The sequence below is a fragment of the Mus caroli genome, chromosome 17 (genome assembly GCF_900094665.2).
Source record: "Mus caroli chromosome 17, CAROLI_EIJ_v1.1, whole genome shotgun sequence".
Taxonomy (NCBI): Eukaryota; Metazoa; Chordata; class Mammalia; order Rodentia; family Muridae; genus Mus; species Mus caroli.
Window position 1 is genome coordinate 4,721,686 of NC_034586.1, and position 8,756 is coordinate 4,730,441.

General features: G+C 48.3%; 1 protein-coding gene across 3 annotated transcripts in view; it reads left to right on the forward strand.

Annotated features, from left to right (window-relative positions):
• The window catches only part of Map3k4 (mitogen-activated protein kinase kinase kinase 4), an 88,337-nt gene extending 81,384 nt beyond the window's left edge, over positions 1-6,953 (forward strand). For all 3 annotated transcript variants that reach the window (XM_021186229.1, XM_021186230.1, XM_029471203.1), the window contains 4 exons: positions 1,602-1,724; positions 2,219-2,325; positions 5,029-5,208; positions 6,452-6,953. In XM_021186229.1, coding sequence (XP_021041888.1) covers positions 1,602-1,724; positions 2,219-2,325; positions 5,029-5,208; positions 6,452-6,472 — 431 coding nt within the window. In that variant the 3' untranslated portion in view covers positions 6,473-6,953. The remainder of the gene's footprint in view (positions 1-1,601; positions 1,725-2,218; positions 2,326-5,028; positions 5,209-6,451) is intronic.
• The last annotated feature ends 1,803 nt before the right edge of the window (positions 6,954-8,756 follow it).

Consider the following 8,756-nt stretch of genomic DNA (forward strand, 5'->3'; position numbering starts at 1 on the left):
CTGTGCCTTCACACCTGTTGCTTCTCTTCAGGTGGCTGTGCCTTCACACCTGTTGCTTCTCTTCAGGTGGCTGTGCCTTCACACCTGTTGCTTCTTCAGGTGGATGTGCCTCTGCTTTAAGCACTTTAAAGTGGGTCCTGTGCCAAGATATGACAGAACCCAGGTGTCTGTGCATTAAAAAGCCCTCACTGTCACCTGTGTAGCCCACTTTAAAGAAGTCGGTTTCCTGGAAATGAAGCACCCTGCTTCTACAGTCTGCTTTGGTGTAGCTTACTCTGTGCTTGCTGGACACTTGTTATAAAACTCCCTTTTCTAACGTGTGTCAAGATCTTTGTGCACTCCTGTCCCTATGTGGATTGTAAGTACATGGACTGAGTGTGACTCCAACATGCGTGTGAGACAGACCGTACAGCTGTGTCTGTGGAGGGAAAGTTTGTGTACATCGTGTTTTCCATCCCAAGAGAGCAGCTATGCTTCTGCTCCAGAACAGATCAGTGCCCGAGTCACACAAGGCCCTGAGTTTGAGAGAGAATTAAAGCAGGAGAGTGCTTTCAGCCGTAGGTGGCTGAGAGTGCTGTCTTGTCCTGTCCTCTGAGGTTAGCCCAGATCTCAAGCGTGATCTGCCTCCTGACCAAGGTCTAGACCCAGTTCTGAGCAGTTGCACTGGAAGCTGCTGTGGCCTGGGTCTGAAAATCATTGATGCTCCGTTGGACCCCTCAGCCGATGCCAGTTTATGGTTGCCTTACCTGTCTGCCACATGGCTTCGCTGGGTCAGTCTGGGCATTTGCTTAGCTGCCCATATTCAGTTGTCCTGCTTCACACCGTACTCAGTCTCTGTATCCCCATGGTGGGTTCTCTGAGCCCCAAGTCAGTTTAGTTCACTGCTGTCCTCATAAATGCCTTGTCGTTAAGAACGGCCAGATAGAGAACAGTTTCAGACTTTACTGTGCAGTCGTTGTAAGACCGGCTCCGGGAGGCTCTAGCTAGTAAAGGTGGACTGTCTGAAAGTAGGTCATTGCGGAGCTAAGTATTCGGTGCGAACACTGCTACTTTTTAAGGTATATTGTATGACCTAATGTCAGTCGTACTGTCTTGTTTATCCTATCCTCGGCTACCCTGAGAGATGAGCAGTGACCCCAGGTCCCCTCCAGAGTGTGCATGTTGATTGTAGGAACCCTGAAATGGAAAATATACAGTACTGTTTTCAGTTACAGTTAAAATGAGCTCAGAGGTGGCCTTGTGTGCAACTGTGCATAGATGCACAGAAGAGAACCTGCCCTTAGCAAATAGTCACAATGCTCAGGCACTGCCACACACATCTGCATTTTCTATAAAACTTCTCTGTAGGTATGTCTGAGTTTTTCATGAATTAGGTGTCTCCCAGGTCAGAGTGTCTGCTCTGACGTCTATGTTGATTTGCGTTAGTTTGTAGTTGTGGTCTGTACATTTTCCTGTGGTTGCATATGGAAGTGGAGTTCCACAAAACTTGTGTTTTTTTAGTGTGTGAATGAAGTCTTTGGAGTCTGAATTACCGTGTGAACATCTTGAGATACCCACATTGTGTCTCAGAGCCCGTTCATCAGCCGCCTGTTTCCGTTTAGGTGCCAATATCTTCCTTACGTCATCTGGACTAATCAAGCTGGGAGATTTTGGATGCTCCGTAAAACTTAAAAACAACGCCCAGACCATGCCCGGAGAGGTAAACAGCACCCTAGGGACAGCAGGTAAGGGCTAGTCCAGCCGCCTCTGAGCTCTGAGCTCTGACCTGAAGAAGGCCTCTCTCTCTCTCTCTCTCTCTCTCTCTCTCTCAGAAGGAGCTTAGCATTGGTGGGGTTGAAACTGCTCGTTAAATCACCAGTTACCTGACAACTGCTTGCTGCGGTTGTCAGGTAACTGGTGATTTAACGAGCAGTTTCAATGTTTGATGTTAGGTATATTGTATGACCTAATGTCATACAATGTTTGTTTGATGTTAGGTTAATTCCCTGTTTCCATTGAGAATACAACTTTACTGGAAATTTTCACATTCAGAGTTGCTTTTAAAACAAAATTCTGTCCCTAAAATGTCCCTCAAGTTGACTTGAAAATGAAAGCTTTCTACATTTGCTGCCTGTACCTGGGTGAAGGACATTGCTGAGAAGTAACAACATATTGCTTGGTGCTGTTGATGTGTAGGGCTGTGTCGTAACCCTTGCTATTCCTGTATCTGACTATAAAGCTTACATGGCCCCTGAAGTTATTACCCGAGCCAAAGGAGAAGGCCACGGACGTGCGGCAGATATCTGGAGTCTGGGATGCGTTGTCATAGAGATGGTGACTGGCAAGGTAAGCCCCTGTGCACCAGAAACAACCTGTCCATAGGCTTCACATCACAGAGAGCTCCCAGGAGTGAATTTATAAGTTTCAGCGTTGGGGTTAAGCAGAGAAACACAAACCTACCCATGCCAACAAATGGAGACAAGACAGTCTATTTGACAGATCCCAGTGTGCGGGAGAGCTTTATCCCATACTCTGAACAACTCCAGAGGGATCAGATTCCTTCATGGAAGACTGAATTCTGAAACTGCGAGATCCGACAAAGTTGAGGACTATTTAAGACTTTTTGATTAGGATTCCAGGCTGACGTTAACAGATGGGGCCTCGTGAGAGCAAAGTGCTCTGTGCGGGTTCTGGGGAGATGGCCATTTGGAAAGGCGCCTCTATGCAAGCATCAGATTCATTGCATGCATGTTCAAAAAAAAAAAAAAAGAAAAAATATGCTGACAACAAAAGCACATGTCCGCAAAGGGAGAGACAGGAGGATGTATGGCGCTCAGAACCAGCCTTCGTAGTCAGTCACAGCGACGGGCTCCAGCTCATGAGAGACCCTGACAGAAAGTGAAGTGGAAAGCAACGAGGGCTGACACTTGATGCCAGCCTCTGATCTCCATGCACATTTAGTATGGATCTGTGAACACACACGAGCATGCATGTCCATACAAGAACCTCTGCACTAAAAAGAAGTAGTTAACCAAGTTAAGGCTTAGCATGTAGAATTGGACAGCAGTCTACCGGCTGCATGTCTGACAGCAGTAATATGAGGCGATACAAAGAACTCCTAAACAACAGACAAACCATAAAAGAGGCAAGGAGCTGAACGGAGTTCTCAGAAGGAGAAATATTTTAATAATGAGGGTTCAGCATCTTTAGCCAACAAGGAAATGTGGGAGGCAGGACTGCAGGCACACACCTCTAACCACAGCACTTGGGAGGCTGAGGTGGGTGGGTCACGAGGCATGCCTGGGCTACATGGCAAGGCCCTATTTCACAGTTGACAAAAGATCATGGTTGCAAGGGTAGGAAGGGAAGGACTAAACAATCAGTGGAAAGGGCTTCTTGGGATGACGAAACTCTTTCTTACTCTGTCAGTGACTTTCTTCACAGTACAGCTTAAGAGAGAAAGCATTCGTTCACTTTGGCTCATAGTTTAAAGTCCATCCTGACTTTAAGGTGTGGTGGGTGAGCAAGAATGTGAGGCAGCTAGTGACACCATACAGCAGTTACGAAGGCGAGGGGAAAGGAAGTGGATCCAAGCTGTAAAACCTCAAGATTACCTAGTAGGTCTTTACCCACCTTCTAAAGAGCCCACAACCTTCCAAAACAGATCCCCACTTGCTGGGGATCAAGTGTTCAAACACTTTGCCTATGGGGGACAGTTTACATTCAGACCACTGCAGATAATGGATTCCCATCCCAGAATGTATGAGACAGAAAGTGAACCCTGATGCTGTGTGTTAGCAGCAGTGCAGACATTGATTCACCAGTTGTAGCTAATTATAGCTAATAGGAGAAAGTGGGGAGACAAGATAGGTGAGGGTGCATGGGGACCCAACGCTTTCCAGTCCAGGTTTCTGTTACCGTGAACTACACTAAAGAAGGAAGCATGGTTGTTAAAAAGGAACAGATGACCATTATCCACATCTCCAGATTAGTGCATTAAAAGTGGCATTGATTTTTCCTTAGCCCATGAATAACATAATATTTATGAATTCACTGTAAGAGAGGTGTGAGAAAAGAGTCATGCTTCAGACAAAAGTTGACAGTGGAAGCTCACTCTGGGGAACTGCTTTCTGTACGATGGGACTTAAACACGCTTCCCTAGAGCACGGAAACCTGGCTTCTGGAGACAGTCCTGCTGAGGAGTGGCTGGTTGCACAACTGTGCGATGCGTTTGATAGTAGTTACACAGGTGTACGTGTGCATGTGTGTGTATGTCTGTCTGTCTGTGTGTACATGCATGTGTACGCAGGCACACAGTATGTGGCTGCTGTCTGGTATTGCTTATGTAGCACAATGACTGGGAGCACGAGGGTTGCTAGGCAACAGTGGGCTTGTTCTCAGCCTCTCTTACTGCTGCAGAGAGAGTATATAGAAAGAGCTCAGAGAGGGTGAACGCTCCCTCTTCCCTTAGCATGGAGAGGGAGGGGCGCCTGCTTTATTTTAGTCAAGCATGAAGAGCAGGTGGGCTGTAGAGTACATGTTGGCAGTAACTAAAAAATAGCATGTAAATTGGGGTGTATGTAGGCCTAGTTCCTTCTCCCCGAATCTCATTTCCCAATAGTCACAACGAAATAAGATTTGTGGCGATGGGATTCTCATAATTCCACAAACTGGTAAAGAACCATTGAGTTTTATCATCTCTCAGTTCTGTGGTGGCAAGCTTCAGGTGACACAGAACCAAAGGCATACATATCCCAGCACAGTGCAGACTGTAGCTGCCTCCCTTTGTTTAGACACGTAGTCTCAACAGAACACGGCAGACTGCTCTGTGTGTGTGTGTGTTTTGACTGAAGCTCTGACACACTGTATGCACTTTGAGCGTGATGTGTTTCCTGTTTGTTCCTGCCAGCAAGTGTTTGCTTCCCCTGACAGATGTCTTCTCGAGATACCTTAGAGAGAGGTTGTGCATTTGTCGCTGTGACCGTGTGATGATGAAGCCTGTTTGTTTTGGTTTTTGTTTTTTTTTTTTTGTTTTCCCTGTCTCTGCAGCGGCCTTGGCATGAGTATGAACACAACTTTCAGATTATGTACAAGGTGGGGATGGGACACAAGCCACCAATCCCGGAAAGGCTTAGCCCCGAAGGAAAGGCCTTTCTCTCGCACTGCCTGGAAAGTGACCCGAAGATACGGTGGACAGCCAGCCAGCTCCTCGACCACGCTTTTGTCAAGGTTTGCCCAGTTGCTGAGATCACCCTCTTCAGAGTTAAACACTCAAGTTTGCCTTTGCATCTGTCACAGACACTGGGAAACTTAAATATAGAATACTTAAGTCTAAAAGGACAGAAGCCAAATGTCTTAATGTATCAGAGATTGGTCTTCAGTTAGTAAGATGCTTGCTAAGGCCCTTCTACGTGATCTGTTGACAGGAGGCCAGCATAGTTTTTGCCCTCGAGAATGTGTGGCCATCTTGGACCTGTCACTGTTGTGAGCTCAGTGGTGACACATTCGTGATGGGAAGTGGGGCTGAAGGTTTAGAACTCCATCTCTGAGAGGGTGTGGCCAGGCAGAGGGGCAGACAAGACGTCAGGCTTGAGGGCCTGGAGCGGGCAGGGCCATTGAGGAGCTTTGTGTGCATTCGGTCTGAGGGAGCACAAGAAAGCGGACGCTAGGGACGATAGAAGATGAGGCTGGAAAAGACGCAGGAGCAGCAGAGGGCTCTCAGTTAACAAACAATATAGCTGGTGGCCCTGGTCAGACAGCGCTCTGGGGAAGGTGCACTGCAGGCTGAGAGTGGCCCTCAGCTGTGCTGAGGAGTTGGAACGGGCCTGGCTGCAGAGCAGGTTGGAGGTGTCTGGGGTGGCCCCACCACCTGGCTCCTTGAGTCATATGAAGGTTGCATCCACTGCCAAAGGACAGCAGGTTGAGGCTGCCTAGGCATAGGCCATCCCTTTGGCAAGGTCATCAAGGTTTGTTTGAAACACTTGTTTGGGATTTTAGGTGGGTATTTTGTGGCTTAGGGCTGGCAGTCGAGATTGCCGCAGTACCGGCTGTAGTGAAGAGCAGGCATACAAGTGTTGCTGGGGCAGTGTTGCTAATGTTGGGAGGGAGATGAGAACACACCGGTATGCAGCTAAGGACCCTGCACAGGAGTCCCCGATACAGGGTGGGTGGGCGGAACATGGGCTCGTTTGTAGGCTGGCTACAAGAGATACTGGGGACAGGTGATAAAGGAACAGGGCTTCTTAGCTCTGAAGTCCATGAAATATATTGCCCTGAAGGAGCTGTCCTGTGTGCAGCTCAGCCTTCCACAAGAGCAGACATTCAGGAGGTCTGAGTTCCCTCACATGTCGGAGGCTGGTGCCAGGGACCCACTCGGCCTTGCCTGTGGGCCAGAGATGCTCATCCGGACACAGGCAGATACAGGAACGTGCTCGTGCCAGCTGGGGCTCAGCGTTCTCTTGCTTCCTCCCAGGTTTGCACAGATGAAGAGTGAAGTGAACCAGTCCGTGGCCTAGTAGTGTGTGGACAGAATCCCGTGATCACTACTGTATGTAATATTTACATAAAGACTGCAGCGCAGGCGGCCTTCCTAACCTCCCAGGACTGAAGACTACAGGGTGACAAGCCTCACTTCCGCTGCTCCTGTCGCCTGCTGAGTGACAGTGCTGACGAGGTTAAAGGAGCCGCACGTTAAGTGCCATTACTACTGTACACGGGCCACCGCCTCTGTCCCCTCCAACCCTCGCGTGACTGAGAACCAACCGTGTCATCAGCACAGTGTTTTTGAGCTCCTGGGGTTCAGAAGAACATGTAGTGTTCCCGGGTGTCCGGGACCTTTATTTCAACCTCCTGTTCGTTGGCTCTGACTGTGGAGCCTCCTTGTTGGAAAGCTGCAGGTTTGTTATGCAAAGGCTCGTAAGTGAAGCTGAAGACAAGGTTCTTTTTCAATAAATGGTTTATTTTAGGAAAGCTAAGTCAGCGTCTGTTACTGGCTCACGGCCTAAGAGCAGGGCGGCCTACAGAAGTCTGCCCTTCCCCACTCTGCCCTGCACTTGATTCCACTCGGTAGAAACAGCACAGCCAAGCTTGCCCAGTGGGACGCTGAGCTGGGTGTGTCTAACCTGCAGCCTGTGGGCCATGAGCGTCACAGGATAGCTCTGAGTGTGGCCCAAGGCGTTTGTGGCTGACAGCACATCACAGTGTTTAAGGTACGGAAGGGGATGGAAGGGGAACAGTGCCGCGATCTCTTGATAGGCCGGACACCATGGTTTCAGAGCATAACCTGACTCTGGAGGAAGGACTCGGAAGTAGCTGGATATTGTCTTCGATGGCGTTTCTCTTTACCGTTGCTGGTCTTAGTGCTTGCCCTTAGTCCCTAGGTCTCTTTAGATCATGCACTTGCTCCTGACATACAGCAGCCAACCCTGGCCGCGTCGTTATTGTCAAGTATTCTTGGTCTCTTCTGCCCTGAGAATTCCAGTTAGGATCCATACAGACATTAGGACTTCATTTAAGATGTTCTTTTATAGTCTTTTAAGTGAATTTACATTATGTAAAGGGTTCACCTGTACTTTTATCAGAGCCCAGAGCCTAGAGCTATCACACAGTGTAATCCTGGAGCCTGCCTGTTGCCCACAGGAGAATTTGCCCCACCTGTCCACACCTGTCTTCCTGCAGCCCAGCCGCTCCCTGCCTGGAATTGGCTCACTGTGGGCATCCCGAGAAGTTAGGATCATGCAGGATGGCGGTCTCTGACCTCTCTCGCTTGGTGGATTCTGAGGCTGCCAACCCCCCTTCCACTAGATGCAAATGCCATGTGCTTTTGTCCCTGGACTTGGTGGGTGCTAGACTGCCCCCTGGTGACATATTTGCTTTGCACACACAGGCGTCTGTGTGGATGTTTTCACATCTGTTAGGAATTAAGTGTGCCGGGCTGTGTGTCAGCCCGTGTTTTCAGAAACTTTTTCCAAAGTGACCGTCTTGTCGTGTTCTTCCAGCACTGTGAGACATTCAGATCTCCATCCCATGCTGCCACGCTCTTTGACCGTAGGCTTGCTAGTGACAGTGAAGCCACTTCCTTGTCGTTCTGATTCCTTCTGATGGAGAAGTTTAATCAGTGTGCCCGATGGTCATTCATCTATGTCTTGTCTGTGGATGGATGGATATCTATGTATTGCCCATGTATGTGCACACATGTGTGCATCAGTGCATACGCATGTTGCAACACGTATGTGGTCAAGAGAGGATAAATTGCTGGAGTCGATTCTCCTTCCACTATGTTGTGTGTCCTGGGACACTGTACTCTGGTCCTAAGGTTTGGCCGCAGACTCCTTTACCCACTGAGCTGTCTTGCTGACCCCACTACTGTCTCCCTTTTGGGGGAAAAGCCTATTTGAATACCTTGCCAAATTTAAAATTAGGTTATTTGGCATCTTGCTGAGTTGCAAGCGTTTTGTTTTCTGGCATACTCTTGAGTAAACCCCTTCACCTAATCTGAAGCATGAAGATGTCTTTCTCCAGTTTCTGGCTTATCTGGTATTTTATTTTATTTGTCACGTCTATGAGAACTAAAAAAGCTTGTATTTTTAGAAGCCCACTCACCATCTTGTTCTTGATGGCTTGTGCTTGTGGTAGAATGTCTAAGAAACCACAGGCCGACCCAGCAGTTCATTTAGCTCTTAAAATAGGCCTCTTGCTCTTTAATTTTTGTATAAAACAATATTCAGGGGCCCAAATTTTTTTCTCTGCTGAAGAGACATCTTTGCCCTCTATGGATC